The sequence below is a fragment of the Lupinus angustifolius genome, chromosome LG05 (genome assembly GCF_001865875.1).
Source record: "Lupinus angustifolius cultivar Tanjil chromosome LG05, LupAngTanjil_v1.0, whole genome shotgun sequence".
In the NCBI taxonomy this organism is placed as follows: Eukaryota; Viridiplantae; Streptophyta; class Magnoliopsida; order Fabales; family Fabaceae; genus Lupinus; species Lupinus angustifolius.
Window position 1 is genome coordinate 26,075,811 of NC_032013.1, and position 22,660 is coordinate 26,098,470.

The 22,660-nt window shown below is 33.8% G+C and overlaps 2 protein-coding genes across 3 annotated transcripts; both read right to left on the reverse strand.

Moving 5' to 3' along the window:
* LOC109348432 (two-component response regulator ARR22-like) lies at positions 2,124 to 3,570 on the reverse strand. The gene is made up of 3 exons (XM_019588867.1): positions 3,515 to 3,570; positions 3,181 to 3,427; positions 2,124 to 2,348 (listed from the first exon to the last, which is right to left on the reverse strand). The coding sequence occupies exons 2-3, from the start codon at positions 3,415 to 3,417 to the stop codon at positions 2,178 to 2,180; spliced, it is 408 nt and encodes a 135-aa protein (XP_019444412.1). The 5' UTR covers positions 3,418 to 3,427; positions 3,515 to 3,570; the 3' UTR covers positions 2,124 to 2,177.
* LOC109348427 (CLIP-associated protein-like) lies at positions 4,942 to 21,316 on the reverse strand. Of its 2 annotated transcripts, none has more exons than XM_019588861.1 (21): positions 20,862 to 21,316; positions 18,507 to 18,662; positions 18,352 to 18,414; positions 17,771 to 17,839; positions 17,438 to 17,603; positions 16,179 to 16,340; positions 15,093 to 15,190; positions 14,573 to 14,647; positions 14,425 to 14,493; positions 13,117 to 13,202; positions 12,926 to 13,043; positions 11,380 to 11,478; positions 10,944 to 11,298; positions 9,005 to 10,794; positions 8,289 to 8,390; positions 7,697 to 7,801; positions 7,472 to 7,546; positions 7,325 to 7,393; positions 7,150 to 7,218; positions 6,232 to 6,333; positions 4,942 to 5,400 (listed from the first exon to the last, which is right to left on the reverse strand). In XM_019588861.1, the coding sequence occupies exons 1-21, from the start codon at positions 21,192 to 21,194 to the stop codon at positions 5,239 to 5,241; spliced, it is 4,323 nt and encodes a 1,440-aa protein (XP_019444406.1). In that variant the 5' UTR covers positions 21,195 to 21,316; the 3' UTR covers positions 4,942 to 5,238. The 2 variants fall into 2 exon arrangements, with proteins under 2 accessions (XP_019444406.1, XP_019444405.1); XM_019588860.1 differs by having other exon boundaries at positions 16,179 to 16,343.

The following is a 22,660-nucleotide window of genomic DNA, read 5'->3' on the forward strand; positions in this document are numbered from 1 at the left end:
GATTATTATCATAATTTATTTAATAACACTAAGAATAAGGAAAAAAATTAAGGCACAATCATCTCCTAAAATACCTTATCTACTAGTAATATTACTCAATTTTCACATTCTCTGTCCCGACCAAGTCACATTCTAGGTCCCAAACCTATTATATTTTGTCACATGAATAAAATAAATTTTTAAAAATTCAAAAACAACAAAAATCACAATTTGATTGGTTTAGGACATAGAATTAAACATCGTTCAAGACATGTAATCTCAATCCGGTGTACTATACCCTTGTAAGATTCTTTTTCTGTCTTTTTGCACTTGTCGAGAGAATCTTGTCCTAGATTTTTAAGACTAGTGGCTCACATTAATGGGAAACTTTCCACTATTGATCGGTTGTGATAGTGTACGGAGCGTGCTTAAGTTTTGTGGCTCACATTCAAATATGTAAGATTTTCCACTATCATCGATTCTGATACTGTACTTTAACCTAGTACAGCATTATAAATAATTAACATATAGTATAGTTTATCATATTATTTTTAAAGGAAACATATTGAAGAAACGCTTTTTAAAAATAATATGTTAACCTATGTGAAATCCAACAAACAAATGGTAACATTTTTATCAGCAAAAAGTAATATTATTAAAGATGTATGAGAAGTATATAAAAAGAAAATAAACAAATAGTACCTATTATTGATAGTTTTTTTTTGGGTGTAGAATATAATAAGTTTTCAAGATCTTCTCCATTTAAAATAAAGAACTTGCTCTTAGAATCAAAAGGACATTAAACAAAATCCACACTAATTAGTACTAACAACAAATTCAATACTCTCTGGTATTTGAAAGATATTTTTTTGTACAACTAAAGATATTCCTGAATGGGAACATGCTCAAAAAGACTTATGCTGAATGGGAGCATGCTCTTATATGAAAGGATTATTAGAGAGTTAGACGTTTAGTAAAGTGGAGTCAGAGATTCGTTAAGGTGAAGACCATTTTGTAGATTTCCTAATGAGTGATATATTCATTTATTTCAATCAAGTCTAAGATTGTTGAATATGTTTAAAATATATTATTCTATAAAGTTTCACGTTGTCTAATATTGGAATGGAAGAGAGAAATCATTGTTATATATTAGACTCAATTTCTTGTTATAATATACACCAATTATAAACATCAATTAGAATATCTAATGAAACTTGTATATGAATGTGTTAATGCTTGCATAATTATTTTCTAATAATATATTAATAACTGTTCAACACTCTTGTGATGTAAGCTTAATTGGTCGAACCTTATTAACAAGTTTTTTTCTTTTTTTCTTAAATTTATTATTATATCACTTATTTAATTTGTACAACAATCACTATTTACTTTTTCATGGGCATTTCGACATCACATTATCTCTAGTCACATCACAAAAGTTGTATGCAATAAAATTTTTACCAAACCCCTCAACATTTTAATTATTAACCAAGGTATATTTAAAAAAGAACTCTGACCTTGAAAATTTTGACATTATTTTTATGTTCTTAAGGATTAAATTGGTATAATGATAGATAATATATATAATTGAAAACTTTATTATATTAACAATTCATAAATATTAAATTCTTAATTTTTTTGTTTAAAATATTCCCAACTAAAATAAAAATAATAATTGAACATTAAAATATGTTAAAAAGTGAGTTTTATATCTTTTAATAAAAAAATTCATATACAAAAATGATTGGACCGGACTCATATAGCAATGTATCTATGCAGAGATTTTTTTATGGCTAAACTTTCTATTTTAACTTCAGTACATTGGAGGGTGGAAAGAAACAACTAAAGTGAATAAAAGTAGCTATATCCAAAATCCACACCACATTAGAATTTGAAGCCAAACAAACATATCTAACCCTTTTTTTTATGTGAAGCTGAATTACAAGGTTGCTAATATGGATAAAGATCGGCTATTCTCAAACATACTTTAAAGTCCGCCTTAAACCAATCACAATATGTTATATCAATTAAAAAATTTAACCATTCATAATTTTATCTATTTTTACTTCATTATGATTGGTTTGAAACATGCTTTGGAACATGTTTGGAGACAGCCGATTCTCAACCTTACTAATATAATCACTTTTTGTTGCACCCATTATTATATTACACGGTTGAATTTTCACTTGAAAGTAAAGTTAGTGTTTGATCTTATGAAGAATTGAACTAAGCTTAGTTATTGTTAAGGGTTTGACTTGGTAATCATCAAGTCCTGCTTCCATAAATTGTTGTATTTCTGATTCCATAGAACGTGATGACACACCAACTATCATACTACAAATTCCCATTGAACGTAGTTTCTTTGTTGCCTACATATAAACATACAATAAGATTATATTCTCATTATTATACACATGCATTTTAACAAACAAATAAATATTTATCATGGTATCATATTCTTTTCATGATTCTTCCATGAAAAACAATGTAGTAAACCAAATTTAGAAAGATAGGGATTTCAACTTATTATACTATTATTTGTATTAAGGTTTTATATTGTGGATTGAAAGCATAAAAAGAAGACGGCGATCTTATTATTTTTGGAATCCCTTCGTGATTGTTGCATGGGATGTGTTTTCCTAGCTTCTAACCATAAGAGAGTTTTATCGTTATCGGCGTATTGAAAGAGTAAAAAGTTATAAGTGATATATCATGTCTTGAGTCATAAAGTGATCTGATGTTGAGGATGAAGGACCTAAGGAACTAATGCAAGAGGTTGCGAGTTCGAATCTCATCAACAAAAAAAGAGGAGTTATAAGGTGATTTAATGGTTATAGTGAATGATATGAGTAAAGGAAGTTGAAGGTTCGAGTTTCACCCACAACAAATACTAACAATTGCCAATAAAAAAAATGTTTTGAACCAAAACCTTAAGATATTACTTCCATAGATATTTTCTACTTATAAACTCTTTCACTGCTATCCGCATATCCAATATTAGGCTTCACACTTATATATACACCTAACAAATATAACCATCCATGCATTTTAAAACATTATATTGTAACTAAAAAATTATTAAGGAAAAATACAATGGAGAAAGAAATTGTACCCTAAATCTTAAAAGAGAGGGAAATCTATAAATCTTTCCTACAATACCCACTGAACAAAAAATCAAAAGGAAAATAATTAATAAATTACCTCAATGCCATTCATTATGGGCATATCCATGTCCATGAGAATTAGGTCAAAGCTTTGTCCATAGCAATGAATATCTACTGCTTCTTTACCATTTCCAACTCCTTGATTTTTGAGTCCAGCATTCTTCAACAACTTTTGATGAATCTTTCGGTTTATAATATTGTCATCTACAACAAGTGCTGTTAAGTTAGTGGCCAAGTCTTGTGATGCCAATAGGTTTTTGTTTTTGTCTTCCATAACTTGTCACCTTGCATGCACAACATAAAAAACCAACAAGTTATAAAAATGTTCATGTAGATATCTAAGATAATGTAGTAGTAGGAGTAGCACTAACCTTGATGGGAAATCTTTCTCCTGATTTTGAGACTAAAGCCACTACTATACTACTAGTATGAAAATGGATGAATTTATAGCTAGCTAGTTGTTATGTACTATATATGCTTCCTCGTGTGTGTCTTTAATTTGGATTATGTTTTATGCAAATCAAGAAGGTAGGTGTTAGGAGTCCCACATTGAGTGCAATAACAAACTTAATGTGATACTTAAGGTATGAGGCTCTCCTATCTAATAGACTAGTTTTTTGGGTTGGGCACTCCTTATGTGTTTAAGTCATAACAATTGGTGCTTTATTGAGAGTTGTGTTACGAAAAGGGCTACTTATAGGTTGAATTAAGGTACATTACTGAATATTGATAGGTGAGTGAAGCCGCAAAAAAAAAAGAGATACAATTTTACTCTTCTCATATACTTAAGTCCTATAAGTAGGTTAAAATAAAATTAAAGTTTTACCGGATTAAATGCAATATTCAATAGTTGATGATGAAATAATAGAAATAATTATCTAATTAAACAAGTTGTGACAAGATTGAAAGGAAATACAATATGCGTAAGCATTAGATTGAATCGAAGACGTGTCTTTGGATTTTGTTCAAAATCTCAAAATCTTAGAGCACTGAATTTTTTTCCAAAAATAGGTATGATTCTAGTCTTCACTAAACTTGTAGGGCATGCATTTATTTCTATTTTGTACGAAACAAGGAGACAATAATATTTCGAAATATATTTTTTGGGGTCCTTTCGTTAGTAGCCTTTCAATTTTTGGCACAAAAAACGAGTAAGCTAAACATAGAACACCATTTATTTTTCTTCAGCCATCAAGTGTTATACCTTAGAATGCAAGAAGGAGAATAAACAGAGGTAAGTGTATTAGAATATTACATGGATGCCAATACCTTTTCTGTCCTTGTTATATAAATAGAATTCGATTATTGTAACGAGTGACTCATTAACCCAATACCCTGACCGAGATATTGACCGATCCGAGTTTATGAGTAGTATATTACTATATATCTCTTTAAAGTTAGATCTTTCAATATTACTATTTATTAGAGACTAAGTTGATGTGTACAAAAACCGTAAGTGACCAAATCAAGAATTACTTATATGAGTACGTGTCATTGACATAAAGTCCCTAAATAGTTCCATTTCTTTTAAAAAGAAAAATATAAGTTTCGAGAGGGAAATGATCGAACGAGCCACATGAGTGTTTTCGATTCCTTGCATCAGACTATAGTGTTTTCAATTCCTGACCCACATGAGCAAGCGTTTTTAGCATAGTTCATTAGTTGTGGTCCTCTTATGACTGGCTCTATTCCTTACTTTATGATCTATTGTTGATCAAACAAAAGTAAAGAATCTATCTTTTGGTGCAATATGAAATGTAACTTGTAAAGCTTTCCAAAAATACCTGAATCCAAAATATTCAAGTAACCGAACCAATGAGGCTTTCTTGGAAAACTTTAAATACAATCAATAATGTACAATCAATGTAGATTACAATTTGCATACTGTATTTCACAACCAGCACTCTCTAGGTCCCAACAAACATTGGCAAGAAAAAGGGAAAGACAAAAAAGCTATATATTTAAAGAACAAAGGTAAAAAAAAAAGAAGACAATGGAACCCACCACTAAAATTCATGCACACAAAGATATACAAAAATGCACAACAATGAAAAAGACAAACACCCAAAATCCACAAATTTTCTTCCTAATGATGCTAATCATGAGTGACATCAATTGCTTTCCCTGTCCTGGCTTGTGAGATTCGATTGGCATAAATTGTGACCAACTTCAACTGTGTGCTGTTAAGCCCTTGCAAATATGGCAAGAATGCTTTACCAAGCATGATGTAGATATCCACAAGACAGAAAACAACAGTCTGTAAACATCCACCATTAACATAAATGAGAGTAATGAATCTAAAAAGGGAGAAAAGGACATGCAAAACAAGGCAACAAATTTTCACAATATTGTTGTACAACATGGCCAAAAACACCCGCTTAACCCGAACAAAGAGAAATAAAAGCTAAAAACAATCCTAAAGTCCTAATTATGTCCTAGAATGCAAGTTAAATGCAATACAAATGTAGCATAACTTCACACTCATCAAAAGTAAACAAGGGTGTAATGGTGTATCCACACTTTAGTTAAAGAAGATTGAGATCTTAATGCATATTAGCTAATCAAGGATGAATGCACCTTACATTCCCACTTTACGATGTTGGTCACTTTAGAGAATCCCTTTTCTACATACAGCTAATATTTTAAAGGTAATATGGAAGGTTACCTATTCATGAAGAATGGTGTAAAGTGACCTTAAGTTAGGAAGAAACTATTTTTAAAAACAATGTTAGCCTTCAATAAAAGGCATGCTTATGGTCGTAAACTCGTCAACAACCAAGACCAGCTCAAACAATTCAAAGAAGGTTGAGCTTAATAACCAGAATAAGTTTCAAGTTTCAACCAATGGCAAAATGTCATTTGCCCCAGAAGCCAGAATACTTTTTCTGCTAATTTTTTTGATAGACAATTTTACGAGGGTATCAAAAAGGTCTGAAGCATCTAATCTCCAGTTGTCAGATAAATTTGTTATAACTCCACAGAACACTTTACACCCTTCTATGACTGGGGATAAAATAATTTACCATCTAAAATTTCATTAGATGTATGAAGAAAAGGGACATAACATACTGCAGATAAACCCACATACCTTGCGAACATCTGCACACTGATTTCCAAAAGCTTCAAAAAGAGCAGGCAGAAACGAGGGTAGCTGAGCCATCAGTTCCTCCTGAGAGAGCCGGCCCACAAGCTGAAGAAACGAATATGATGTTGAATGAAGATAAATGTTTATAAGGCATACTTAGTTCATGCAAAAAAGGATCACTACCTATGAAGCAATGGTATTATATGTGAAACAGGTATAATATAATATAAAATTACAGATATTGAGATATGGTGAATTATAAAAAATATATGGTATGTGATATAAAATATATATAGGATTCTTAAACCAATTCGTCAAACAAGAAAAACAATAACCTTTTTACATGCACTAGTGATATAAAATCCACTTGTATTCCCTAGCCACTATCATTCACTGTTTGAGTGACAACACTTGAGGCAGTATATAGTGTATGCACACCAATTTCCATCCATAAGAGCAATCAGGGAACAATGTATGTGTTCAGGACCTTAAGAGCATTTGGGAACAATGAAATATACTCATGAGAGAATTGGTTTCATTGTGAAAACTAATTCGCATACAAACCCTAAGAATTATGGCATCTTTCCAGAAAGATGCCCATGGAAACCCTAAGAATTATGGCATCTTCTCCAAAAACTAATTCGCATACAAACCCTAAGAATTATGAAAACTCTTAAGAGCATTTCCTCACAAACAGATGAAATGGAATATCGGCTGGAGTAACCAAGAGGCCCCAAGATATATCCATATTTAAAATCTAATATATATATATACACACACGCACACATACATATATCTGTGTATGTGTCATAGAAAGATACACCCAAGATTCAAAGTAATATTTCCCCCATTTTGATATACCATTTGATTCATAAGGAATTTCATTCCAAAATAGAATTGAAGGCTGTCCAAGGCAATTACCTTTGTCAAGCAATTAATGCAAGTCACCAGAGTTTTCTCATCCTCAGTGACCAGCAGAGGCACAATAACCTGAAACAGTTTAAACTCCGAAATTCAGCTTTAAGTTAACTAGGTAAGCCCCACTTAGTTTAAACTAGGAAGGGCCGAAGTAAATTTTTTTTTGAGAAATACATACACTTAAACATCTGAATGGATCGTACTGTGATAAAACAATGGTCAGGCAGTGCTCTGCTTCATTTGAGACCTGAATCAGGGATAAAAGAGGGTGGGTGTAGGGAGAAAAACATATATAAAAAAGCTAGGACAGGATAGATTTGGTTACCTTAGCAGCATTATCTTTTGTAACATGAAGCAGCTTCTCAATTACAATCTCAACTGAGTTTTCCATGGCATCTTTCTGGAAAAAATAAAAAGTACACAGAGAATTTCTTATGAATATAATTGAAGGTCCCGAAATGCCTACAGAAGAAGAAATGTTTAAAGTTGCAAGTACTGATATTAGGAAGAGCATATTCCAACAAAAAATGACACGCAGAGTAGCAAGAACCTGGTTTTTAAGCATTTCCACTATCAAAGAAAGAGCAAGTTCCCTGATTGAGGAATCTGAATCATCCAGCACCTCAAGCACAACTGTCAAAATCTGATTGAAGTACTGCAAGTATACCATGAAACTATCATCACATGAAGAACACAAATTCAAGTATACTGTTCATTGTTTAACATAATTGCAGAAATGACAATTCTTTTAGAAGGAGGATTTATCTATTTATCAATCTAACGGGTGATTGCACATAAAGAATCGGTAAACATTCACAATCCAACAGCCAAGGTCTTTTGCATTAATGTAAAGGAAAAAGATAAGTAGGCAAGCTAGGCTATATTTATACAGGGCTCAAATTCACAAATACAGATGCAAGTTTTAAAATTTCGATTAAAAAAACTACTACAAACAGCATAACTCAATATTAATATTAACTGCGAAATGAAAAGTGGAATCACAAGAGAATATATTGGTGTGATTATGAAGAGGGATTTTCTTTTCAATCCAAAATAAATTGCATTTAACAAGTACCACTGATGATCATACAACTTGGCGACAGAAAGAATAGAATGATCATTTTTTATCAAATTAAACATACCTTCATCCAAATAGAATGATCATTTGTTGTAGAAGCTTCAACTAACTGTTCAAGAGCAGTCCTCTTACTTGAAATAGAGCTTCCATCACCCCCACTGCATATCTACATAAAACAACAAATTTGTATGTTCAGTTGTGATAAAATAGAACTAAATAATGATCATTTACAAGCACATAAACTACATAAAGCTGACTCCACATGTAGCCCATTGTAATTACATTGTGGTATGACTTGGCTACTTTGGAACAAGCTCTGTTTTGCAAATGGATTGGATTGATCTATTGAGTCGATGATCATTTTTCTTCCTATTTTTTTTACAGCAGTTTGCATTAATGCTTTATGGGCCTCCTCTCACTCACTATCTCTATCTATCTTAGGTAACCCCTAGTCACTTAGTTAGAAATCTGTTAGCGTTAGTTAGTTAGTTTTGGGCTGGGACAGCTAGAGAAATAAGGCATGTTGCCTACAAATAAGAGGAAGGGTTGAGAAATAGAGGGATCTTGTCATTTGTTGATAGTAGTTGGGGCCTTTGGCATAGGGAGAATTCTAGGTCTCTTGAATACCTAGAGAATTCAATGTATTCATAGTGATTTCCATCAATAATACAGTTCTTATCCTAACCTGGACCACTTTCTATCAACCTATATTTATAACAACTATTAAAAAAATTATAAAATTACAAAGTCAACTCATAATCTAAAAGTTGTATAACTGACCACATTAAGAATTTGGGGAACACTGGGTCTTGTGTCTGTCAAGGAGTAAACCTTTAGAGCTTCAGCTGAGTGATGATTAAGTTCCAATTCAGAAGGATGTTCTTTGTCAAGTACATAGTCTTCAGCAACATTTAAATTCTCCAATGACATCAAACCATTAACATCCAGACGAGGAGTTGAAAGGCCCTCAAAGTTCATGCTATGGTCCATATGTCCAAGTTGGTTAGTCTGAGAGCCAAAGTTTTGATCCATCGGATTGACTGCATAAGGAAGATCTTTAGCTTTTAAACCAAGACTACCACTGTTATAATCAGTCTCAATATTCTGATACAAATATTCCTGAGTTTCACCAGAAGCTGCTTGGTCAAGACTGGCCTTAATCAGGGTTGAATCCTGGGAACTCCACTTCCTGCCACTATCACTATCTACAGAACCAGCAGAATATCTTCCAAGGTAATGAGTTTTCCTAGAGAAACCAACATATCCATCTTCGGAGGATGTTCCCACAACATCAGATGGATCATATGAAGATTTAGAACGTTGTCTCTCTTTCTTGTTCTGCAGATAGTTCATTAGGTCTACTTCAATACGAGGAGTATACTGTTTAAGAGCTCGTCTCAAGGAATTTTGTTCTTCAACTGACAAACTGAGAATGAAGTTAAGAACTGCAACTGAATCAAAGTGAGAGTACACTGATATAATGCATGTAATAGCCGCTTCTTTAAGTTTTGTATTTTTGTCATGAACAAACGGGATTAACTTAGCAAACCATAATTTTAGGATGCCGATATTAGCAGCACCTTCTGGATTCACTGCATGTTTGTTAAAGGAATTGATAGCAAATTCAATAACAGCCAACTTAGCCTTTGGAGATCTTTGTTCATCTAGTGAACGTAACAATGCAGGCAAGAGAGAATCTACACTGTAAGTTTTACTAACAACTTCTAAAGTTGTTGAACATGGCTGCCTAACAAGCTCTTTTGGGTCAATTAACCGAGAAAATACATGGGGTAATATTCTTTCCATGTAACCCTCAAAAGGCTTTCGGCATGCTGGAACAATATCTGCAAGTGTTGAAAGTGCAGCCTGTGCAACTTTATGGTGAGGATCATCCAAGTGTTGAAAAAACAACTTCATTACTTTCTCAAAATTCTGGACAACTTCTTGAATTCCCTTTGGACCTTGCTGCAACAAAGAATGCAGATAATTGAAGGCAGCAACCCTTGCAGACCAGTCAGAACCTGAACTTAGTCCTTCACTCAAAGCTTCTTGAAGAGATGTCGGTCCATCTACATGACTTGCCATCTCTCCAACAGACACCTGATTATCATCAAAACTCCTTCTGCCAGCAGACATACGACCAGATACATTCTTTCTCGACAGTGGCCTCTGGAAATTGGGCACATAACTATTATGTGAATCCCTAAAGTTTCCATTTCTATCAGGACCATCCAAATAATGTTTATCAGTATTGGGATTCTTAAATCTCCTAGCCTCCCTAATGTCACTGTTGTACTCAACAGAACTTCTTTCTTGCAATCTCTCAGGACCCCTTTTACTCGAATATGATAAAGGCTCAATACCAACGTTACTATGATATGATAACTTGGCAGAATCTTTGGAAGCTTGAATTTGAGTAATTATGTCAGACAAAACCAGACCACCATTTCTTTTACTACCCTTATTGACACCAGACGCAGTTGATTCTGTTGTTAAAGAGCTTGTCAAATGATTAGAGGCAGGAACAGCAGCGGGGAATGGTGGATCACGAGACGATGGAGGGTCAACTCCTGCACTAGGGACAATAAGAGAAAAATTTAGCCGCTCATTAATAATTTATAAAAAACCATATCACAAACACTACCAACTATTAAATGGCATCAAATCCAGAAAATTCAGATATAAATTAAAATATTTAGCAGGCAAAGTTATCTGGTACCTAGATCCAAACTTGATGGACGTTGAGATAAATTGTGTTTATCAGACAAATCCAGACCTCTAAGCATGCTTTCAATAGCAGAGACCTTCTGTTTGCTTGCATGTAAAACACTTTCCAAAGTTCGTTCTGTACCCTTTCCAAGTGACTTAGCTTGCGACAGAAGTACACCGGAGGAGATAGATGTCCCAGATGATAAACTTGAACTTCTATCCATTGCAACAATAGCTGAAGTTCCATAACTAGATAGATAAGATGGAGCAGCGGCTTGACTGGGTAATGACATCGTTCCACCTCTATCACGAACGGAAGGTGAAGCATGTCGCCTATGTATTCCTCCATCTTCTTCATTTATTAACTGTAATTTGCATTCACTTCAAAAAAGGCTTAAGAAACAAAACAAAGTAAGAATAGCACCCAAAAGATCATAAGTGTATACCCTTTGAATAACAGGATCAAAGGACAGAAATAGGCGTCGAGAACGCTCTGGCCAAGTTTTCGCAAACATTCTGTAGCACATCCTTGCAGTAGATCGCACCTATCAAGTTTAATACTGATCAGTTTCATGCACATATATATCTTGATAACAATAATGAGGTCTAGTGTGAACAACGTCATGTCAATGAATATGCTAACAAGCTTCTGTCATATACCAATAATATTTTATAAACAAAAAGGGCTGCAAGAAAAAAAAAAGAGTAAATGAGTATAGTTTACAGAATAACTCTACAGCATACCACAAGAAATTTTTTCCAACATTTTAAAAAACACAGCTGTACAAAGAAACAGAATGACGAAATAATCACGTCATCTTGGAAAACTTCTAATGAAAATATCTATTGTTTTAATCATTTGACAAACAAATTTCACACTTTCTTTAGGGCGGTAAAATGCCAAGAAGAGCATTGTAGCAGAGTTGAGAATTTGTGTTGAATGAATGGCCATATAAGAAAAGATAGGAATGAATGTATTAGTTTGAAGGTGGGAGGGGTACCTAACGAGGTAAAGATGGTTGAATCGCGCCTAAGATGGTTTGGAAATGTGAAAAGAAGACATATAGAAGCCCCAGCTGTAGAGTTTATCAAATGAGGAATGACAGGATAATTAAAGGAATAGGAAGACAAAAAAACTCTAGGTGAAACCATTCAAATGAACTTAGACCTAAATGACCTATCAGAAAATTTGTTTGTTGATAGAACACATTGGCATCGTTTGATCCACATAGGAAGTCATGAAGCGAGGAAGTCAAGAAAGAACATTCACTAGTTTGACTCATGGGGGGAGGAGCTTAAGGGTTTGTTTGGGAGTTGGATTTTGGAGGGGAAGGAAGGGAAAGGGGAGGCTTGGGAGTCATCTCACAAGTGTATTTCATGGCTCCCAAGCCTTCCCTTTCCCCCCAAAATCCAACTCCCAAACTAATCCTAAGGAAAATGGAAGTGAGTGATAAGGGCAGGCATGAACTGAGCAAGGTTTTGCAGCTTTGGACAGGGAGGTTTGCAAACCCTTGATGTCTTCTCCATCATTTCTTTTTATATTTAGAGATTAGAGAGCGGGGAAGATAAATACACTTGTATACACTATACGGAACCTTCTTCTGGAACTGATACCAAATAAAAGTATGAGATATATCAGAATTTTTTAAATACAACAGTGCCTGCATTTTCTAGTTCCTGCCAGTATATAAGTAAGATGGTTTATGCTGATGATGTGCGTGTATATGTGAAAACAAAGGATGTGACACTTTTTCTTTGGCTGGTCATTGCAGATTACCAGACTACATTAAACTGCAATGTTGCCGAAGAATAAGCAAAAAGCACGAGAATCACTCAAAACTTCCCACAATTGCAACTGCAACCCACATACCAAAGTAATACAAACTTCTACTTTAGTAATAGGAGCAACAAAATGGAAAGCTAATCAAAGTTGCATATATGCTGAACAAATTATGTTTACAAAAGTCGAATAACCTAAAACTATAAAGCTACCTCACTCATTGCATCTTTGACACAGCACTTTATCATATCCTCATATAAATCAGCTGACCGGTGTATTTCTGGTGCATCAGGCCAATGTTCTAGGACCAAAAGAGCATATTCACAACACCTACAATGCAAATGACATTAATAAAAAACGAAAAAACAACCACATGTCTCTTTCCAATAGTTTATTTTCATACCTTGCACGAAGTACTGCGTTGCGATCAGTTTTTGCACAATCAGCTATACGAGGAAGCACACGAGCAACTTTGCAGTTGCGCAGCATCTGTTAAGTAGGGTACAATGGTGAAAATGGCACATAGAAAATGGGATAAGAAGAAACAGGCAATTAGGTTGTTGAAATTAAGGAATTCCGATAGGAAAAGAAAGAATAGACAAAAGAGATTTGATTTGCTCAGTTGCTTTAATTGCTTACAAATGCACTAGTACACGGGTATTTATAGGTGCTTTAGATGTCATATGATAGATGTGATACAAAGAACCTAAGCACATGCATTGAAACTACAACTCCTAGAAGTTGTTATTGGATGTGTAGATGCATAGGAAAAATACCATGAATCTAGAAAATACATGAATAACAATTAATAAAGTGCATGGATCTACATTATATTTCCAACACTCCTGCTCAAGCTAAAACTTCTCAAGCTTTAGATCGCTCCAATTAAGATCTACAATGGGAAAATTGCCAAACTGCATCTGAGTCGAGACTCAAGACCATGGAGCCAATCTTTCAAACCAAAGGCAAAGAAAGAGATATAGGCTGAAATGAAGGCAGCTAACACTGTGACAAAGACGAATCAGCAATAAACGCTGGCCGGCCAGCAATGAAAGGATGATCGGCTGTTGCTACAATGAAAACAGGACAGCAGGAAGGAGGCCGCAGTTAAGATTGTTGCCATGGTGGAAAGAGGTGGCTGCAATTGATGCAGGCTTTAGCATCAGTTGCAGAAAGAGGCAAACAACAGGCAGAGGTGCCCAAAAAGTGACAGTCGGGCAAAGAGTGAGGAGGTGAGCCAAATGGTACAAGCAGCGAGTGTGATTAAGGCATAAAAAACTAAGACAATTGGTGTTAAAAAGTTTGGTGGATTGAGCTTATTTCAGGCAAAGGTTCAAAATTTTATGGTGCTCGGAAGCAGCATAATGACATGACAGGTCATGGAGGATGGTACCATTTCGATACCATGTTGAACTTAAGGGTTTTCTTATAGGAAAAGGAAAAGAGAGAGAATAAAAAAAAATAAAGTGAATTGCATGAATTGCTAATGAATGCATTAGTATGTTGGTACTTGTAGGCACTTTAGATGTCATGTGATGAATGTGATAGAAAAAATGTAAGTGCATGCATTGAAACTACAGCTCCTAGAAATTACGTTCTTGAATGTATAGATGCATGTGCAGGAAAAATGCCATGGTCTAGAAAATACATGAACATAAATTAGTACGTGCATGGATCTAGCTTATATTTATAGATGAGCATATTGCATTACCGTTTTAATGCAGTTGTCTGAAGACTCTGCAATTACAAGCACAGTAATCACAACCAGCTTGAAAAGGACCTGATTATCAGAACAAGCATTAATAAAGATTCTGAAATCATCACAATCATAAAAAACAAAGAAAGTGAGTTGAACTTACTGGAATAAACATTTCAGCACATACTTCAAAATCACCCAAGAGATCCTTTGACAAAAAGCACAGTAAATGGCAAGCCTAGAACAAAGCACACAAAAAAACAAAAAAACAGTCATGTGTGAGTAATGATATGATCAGAACATGACCTAGAGACAGGATCAGTGAACTTAAATGCAGGGCATCATTCAACATAGAGTGCCACATCTCCTTTTCTGCACCCCTGTATATACCATTTGATCTCTTTCCCCTGCCCCATTCATCATATGCCATACGTTCGTGCTGTTATATCCTTCCCTCTTTCCTCCAACTAGTTGCTCCACTCCAGTGCTTCCTTCAATGATTATAATTCCTTCCTTGCCCTTACTACAATCCCTTATCCTCCTCCTACATACACGCAGGTCCTTATTGTTGTAAGGCCCATCCATCTTCAATCCCACCTCAATCTCCCCTCTACAGATGAGCCAGCGGCCCATCTCACAATTATTTATAAGAGAATATGGGACAAAAGGAAATATTATTGCACCTGCTTGACAATGCTAGACCTTCGATCTGACAATTGTGTGCTTAACGGTCCAATAAGTTGTTTCAGAAGTCCACGGAAACATGGATAATCAGCAGCACCTGATGAGGATAGAATTAAAAATATGTTGAAAAGTTCCATGGGAGGAGGGGGTAGAGAGAGATTGTGTTACACTTTAAAAGCTCAGTGACTATAATAATAAATAATAAAGGAGGTAAATTTCCTTTAAAATAGCAAAAATAAAAGTTAAAAAATAAAAGGAAAGGCAAATGAGAGGACTCAAATAAAGAAATAAATGAAAAAGACCTATTAAATTTTAAAATGTTCAATCAAATCAGTTTAGCTAGAAAAGTGAAAAAAATGTTTAAGCCAACACACCCTTTCTTCCGTAGAACTAGGACCCTAAAAATTAAACCTCCACACATGATATCACACTTGGTTGACAGGTATCCCTCACCGGTTGTAGTAGCCCTACAATCATTTAAGTTTGCTTTTTATTTTCTATTAATGATGTACATATTTTCATAAATCTTTGATGATACAGTTCGGTTGGAAGACTTACATATTGAATCAACATCAAAAATTAAAATCTGATACCAAATTCTAATAAGATCATCATAAATCTCTGTCAAACCAATCTTTCATGTTAAAGGTATTCTACAAACAATGGCCAATGTTCTTGACCTTCTAGGCTAAACCGGAAAAACAATTCTCAAGATTGTGGGCATGTGGCATATTGTTAGGCAACCCCTACGCGTTAGGTGTCTGTTAATGTGTTAGTTAGTTGGAGGTTGGGATAATTAGAGAAATAAGGCATGGTATGTTGAAAATAATAAAAAATGGGTTCGAAGGGAGATAATCATTCAGGGGCTGAGAGTAGTGAAGGGTAAGGAGAGAACTGGGTCTCTCGAGTACCGGGGGAGTGAGGGAGAGGCCAGACTCTTCAAATCATGGGAATTCAGAGTAACAAGCAATCATATTCAATTCCTTAATTGTTCTTCGCAATTCTGATTGAGCTCCTATGACATACTACAAGCATGCCTAGATAATTATGTGCATACTCATGAAAGGGAGTATGGAAACACCAACCTCCTAGAACAAGACCTTCAATTCTCTGCATAGCAGCAATACGAATTGACCAGTCTTTTTCTGGTATAAGGGTAGATGCAATCTTCTCAATTTCCCTGATTAACTCCTTCTCTGAATATACCTTGATGGGGTCTAAGGGTTTCTCAGTGACATCACCATCTCCTGCTAACAATTGAATAAACAAAATTTATATTTAAATAGTTCATGTATTTGTACAATTTGTGTATAAAATAAAATATAAAAAATTCAGCTAAAAAGGAGACAAGTTAGGTAGCACACTTGCCTGACAATACACAGAATGTTAACAATATATAATGTGCAAATTCCTTTTCAAATATACAACTTGGGATGTTATTTATCATGTTTGCTCATTCATTCTATCTTCTTCTCAATCATTTTGCTTCCAACATTGATAGCATCTCTATTTTTACATATTTTTCACTTCCATCCCATGTAAAAGAATCATTTGATGAAATGCATAAAATATCCATCATTCAACGAATAAAAAAAATAGTCAGATCACAATGCCAACATGTAATAAAAGGTAGGATCCCAATGTTAATGCATAATAAACTTGTGAAATTAAGCAACGAAACATGGTAGCTACAATATCACAAAATTCCAAATATGTTACACAAAATAATCATCATAATTAGTGCAAACAGAAATAGCATCCCTTATCATCAAAATTTTGAAGATGTGATATTAGGACAGTCAAGCTTATTATATAATTGTATTGTATAGTCTTAATAGGAAGCTTATATATTAGTTAGTAAGCTGGGGTTAGCTGTCAGCCTCTCACTGAATAAGTCATTAGCTAGTCTCTGTAAAAGTTAACATTCATTAACAGAAAGCAGTTATTTCAGTTTCTCTCCTCTCTATCTCTCTCTTCTGATTCTATTATATGACAATCTACTCATTATGAGAAAGCTCATTTTAAAGATATATGATGAAAAAAGATAAAAGAATTCTAAATTTAAACAAAAGAATGTGATGCCAATATGGAATAGGAAACTTGTCCCACTGTAACCACATCATTCAAATGCTTTAAGTATGAACCAGTATTGTCACTATTCACTTTTGTGCAGTTCATCTCAAATCAAGGGCAAATAAGGTACAAAAGCAAATTATAAGGCAAATAGACAATGGTAGAGTAAGTGACACACAAAAGTATATGGTAAAATATAAGCTAATGCCTTACAGTAATACTAAATTTACAGTAGAAACATAATTTATCAATGAATTGCAAATATTCTAACCTCCAAAAAGAGAGGTCTCCCTTGTTGAATTTTTAGCCTTTAGACTACTTTTTTTGGGATTAACAGTCAAAGGCTTAATTTCCCCAGTAATATAACCACTTGGAACACCATCTGAAGCACGAACTTTTGGTTGAATTCCCTCTAGCCGGGCATTAATATCTTTCACCTGAAAGCATTATGATTGCATTTAAAAGAAATGAAAAAAAATATTGCAGCAGTTAGCATTAAAATGTAAATTTGCATTTTAAGGTTCATACTCCTGTGCTAAAATGTGTGTATATATTAAATAAATAACAATAAAATCAGGTAATTGATTCTTTGTTTGATATTTACCAAAGATGAAGGAAGGTTGTGGCGTTGAAGTTCATCACGAAATTGAGGCCCAGCTTGTACATACATCTCCTGTAGAAAAATAAAAGAAGAATGTCAAAGAAATGTACTAACAGTAATATTCATCTTAATTAAATATCAAAAATTGCTATTCTCCGGTAATAAATACATTAATAAAACCTTTGCTTTTTACATCATGATATCCATTAGTAAACCATAAAATTCAGTATTTCATAATCATACATAATTGAATAAGCTCCTTAAAAACATAACTTCAAACAACTAGATGAGATTATTCTGAGACATGAAATTCACAAGCCTTGTGCCTTGAAAAATGAAGACAGATATTTTATAACATCAGGCCGATTTGATATTACAGTAATCCACATTGAGTTAGGGACTGCAATCAATCTCACTGTGAATCCAACCATTTCAAGTGTTGTATAGTAAAGCCTTCACCACATTAAATTAATTATTTATATAGCATAAATCCCATTTTAGGGTAACTAACATAAACTTAATAATGTAACATAGTCTTTCAGTCAATATGTACAATATTAAATGACGAGATAATGTATACTTACCTCAATGCACAAAATAGCTGCTTCCCTAACAGAAGGATTAGGATCATTCAGCAAATGCAAAACCTGACAATTGATTAAGTTCAGGAAGGAGTTAGTATTGAATCCTAAAAGTATCAAACAAAACCGAAATAAGCACTTCATATTTGTGAACATACAGGAGGAAAGATAGCACGTTGAAGCGGGAGCTCAGTAGATGCAAATAAATCAATTGCAGATGTGACAGTTCGTGTGAACTCCTCCCGGACTCTCCAGCTTCTGTGTGCCCAAGCGAAGGACCCTGCCCTTTCAACAATTATTGTAGGAGAAGAAACCTGCAAGTAATAATATTTAAAAATGAAAGTTACTCAAAAAGTGTCATTCTCAAAACTGCAAATGGAACAGCCCAACAGCATAAAACTATAACTTCTTTAGGCAAGCATAACAAAAATACCAAACTACACACAAAAACATTATGCATTTACTTCTACGAAAATCGTATATTGCAAAGGACAAAGACAAGCTACAAGAAAGACATACATATCAATAAAACCCTTCTCCAATAGACTTGCCATGTGAAACTCCTCTTATTTGGTAATAAATCACAACATTGTGCAACCAACCAAGCACAATCTACAAACCATAGCAATAATCAACTCTAACAGTTTCCAGCTTAACTTGTCAATAGACCTATATTCATCCATACGTCATTATAGAAACGAAGATGCCTAGGACAGTCTATAGGTACATAATTATTGTTAAATAGAGGATATAAGCTTCAGTGCGCACAAGAAGACCCATTATCAGTAACCACAGAGTCGATGATAGCTATCAACAGGTCATTGAAACTCACTTACAATTATAACTGCCAGCAGATTCAAACATGGTTTGGCTCATAAATGATATGATTTAATATTCTAATTTTTTTTAAGGAATATTAAGACTATCAAAACATAAAATTACAACTGCTTTTTCTTCTGCAGAGATTACTTGCACACAGTTCCTCATGTGTTTCTTAGTGGTCCACTGGAATTAAAGTTAACAACAACTCGAATGGTGCAAGATTCATTTGTTGAATTGGTAGCACCACAAGTAAAACATGACATCTAAAAGGTGGTGATAACAGGGACACATAATAAACCAGAAACAAAGATTTTTGTTCATCTAACCTACTAGGATAACATGATGAAGCAATGATGTTGTTGCATTGCAAATGACACCAAGAAAAATCAATGGCTGCAAGACAGTGACAAACACTAAAGATATCTTAATGGATAATGCCACAGCTATGATCAAGTATGTTGTAATATTATTATCACTTAAAATTTATAATTATCATAGTATCTAGTAAACCTAATGAGAGCCAATAAATCCAATCTAACCTCATACATATCCAATCATGCATTGGTCATCATCACCCATCAGGATTGTTATTCTATAGAACCATAAGACAACTTTTGGTTTGTCCCAACACCCAATAGAAAAACCTAAATGCACCCACCGAACTTCAACTGCGTACACACTAAGTTCTATCTTCTCAGTCTCACTTTTCAAATGGTAACTATTCTTAACAACTTTCCCCTTAAGATTTTAGTTATAAGCTATTTTAGACCCAAAAAAATTTAATCTATACTCATAACGTCATATGTTAAATAACTTTCATTAGGTTTGGCCGAATACAAAACAAAAACAAAAGATCTCTTCCACAAAAAATTCAATTACAAAATAAACTAATACAAACACAAGTGTTCGATAAAATCCTTCGGCAGTAGTAGTTATAAAGGGGTTCACACTTCACTCTCACTAATAAGTCACTGTTCAGTTAAAAACTGCCAGTAATTTTAGCAGTTAAATACACATTCAACTTTGGTTTATAAAATCAGTTCACATGCAGTAACGAGCTTCTTGAGTTTAGAGGCCAACCGAGCTTCCTCTTCATAAACTCAAAGTTCTACATTCTTGTTGTTCTCACTTTTCAACTGATAGCTATTCTTAACAACTTCTGAATTTCAATGTTAGCTTTCGAATTTTGATTAAACTTGGCCACAACAAGAAGAAAAACAATATCACATTTCCCCCAAAGATCTCCGGTATGATTTTAATTATAAGCTATTTTAAATACAAAATAAACTACTGAAAACACGCTCAGACTTCACTTCACTAATAAGCCAGAATTTACTTAAATTTGTAGCAGTTACAAACAAAAATCAACTTAGCTTTATCGGTCCTGAAATGCCACTGAACTTCCTCTTCATACGCTCAAAGTTCTATGTTCTCGGTCTCACTTTTCAACTGATAACTATTCTTAGTATCTTCCTACTTACGATTATAAATATACGCTATTATAATTTATAAACACAAAATAAACTAATCTAAACACAGGAGTTCGATAAAAAAACCTTGAGTAGAATTTATAAAGCAGTTCACACTTCAAAAGTCACTAATAATTCACCATTCACTTCAATTTTCCACTAACTTGAACAATCGCAAACAAAATCAACTTCAATTAACACGCAACAGAGTATATTAGGTACCTCCATAAGAGTGAGCAAGAGTCTTCTGGCGGCGTCACGAACAGGTTGCTTTGAATCGCCTAATCGGTCAACGACGGCGGGAACTAGAGCGTTGAAGTGGAGTTTGAAGTGGTCGCCGGAGAGAACGGCGGCGGAAGCGAGTGCCTGAAGCGCGCCTTGTGAGACTCGGAAGTTGTTATCCTTCAATAGATCTAAACATGAATCAACAAGAGAAGTTACTTCAGAAGATGTGAGGCTCTTTCTAGAAGCTTCTAGAAGTTGATGGAGACGTTCCACTCCAGCCATTCGTTCCTTCGTGTCCTTGGCGCGTGCAAGTTCCAACGCTTCTTCCATTGGATCTGGTGCGAGTGGGTTCAGATCTGGTAAGAGGAAGTTATGAATATGAATTTGAAGTGAGAGAGAGAAAGTGGTTGAAGGAGAAGAAGAAGAAAAAGAAGAATTGTTAGATTGGAAATCAAAACTATGTTTATTATTAGGTTGGAGTGCTTCAAATATTAACCATCCTTCTTTTTCAATTTTACCATTTAGCACCACTTTTTTAAATTCATTTTCTATTTTGTAATCAAAAAATTGGTCTTGTATATTTTTTAATAGTAAAACGAAGAGAATAAATTGATAAAAATATATATATGAGATCAATTTGAAAAAATGAAGGTTTGGAAGGAAAAAAATGTTTTTCATATACCTAATAAACTTAATATAAGTTTACTTTAGAAAATCTTTAACCAACAAGTTGTTGGTATAGTATTGTAAAATTCTGCTAAATTCCAGAAAGATTGAAAAGTCAAATGTTCGATTTATGTGAGTATTACTTGTTGGAATGAGCAACCACACATCCCTAAAAGAGAATTGTTTCTTAACCAAGAAGTGTAAGATACACATAGTAGTACTACAAAATTTAGAAAATATGTACCAAAGGCAAGATATCTATTTTAACTATTTTAATATTTATATTGATTTAATTTAATTAGTTTTTTTAGGCCATATATTTTAATATGGTAAACGGGAGCACGTCAAATCAAAATGTGTATCACTATATATACTTTTCATCCTTATTAGTTAAAAATTTCATATTTTACTTTTCAAATCAATGAGAAACGATTCTCAATGAGTATATAAAGTGTTACAAACTTTGAAACAACCGATTCGAGGGAGATTTGTTGATGGCTCAAACTTCATGGTTGGCATCAATGCATCAATGTCCCTGAGCGTGTTGACTTACAACAAACGGTTGTTAAAGCATTTACACATAAAGTCCTCTTTGATAATATATTTACAAACGAGTAATTTCATTTTAAGATATATCTGTTGGTGACGTTGCTGCTGATTTTAGCTTTTTGCAACCCAACATTCAACAACTTGCAATCTTCAGGGACAACATCGTGCCACCACATAAAATTTGTCATACTTTATTTCTTCATATACGATTCTTCAATCTTCTTTATTATTAAAACTATTTTGATACTTAACATTAAAGTTTTCTCTTTAGCAAATTAAAGTTTTGACCAAGCCCTATTCTGCAAATATATAAACGTTATCAAGTTTTGTAGCAAAATAAGTATATATATTTTCAATTTTTAAAGCTAGATTACATACTAGGTAACAATTTAATAGTCCTTTAAATCTAAGATCACATGAATGAGGCATCACTAACTTCAATGAAGGTGATACATGTCAATTGCAGAGAAGGATTTTCTGTTTCAAGAAAATTATGTCCTTATGTATTAAGCAAATTAAATTTTATAGAATAATATACAAATATTAATTTTTATTATTATAATTCTATTTTCAATTAAATA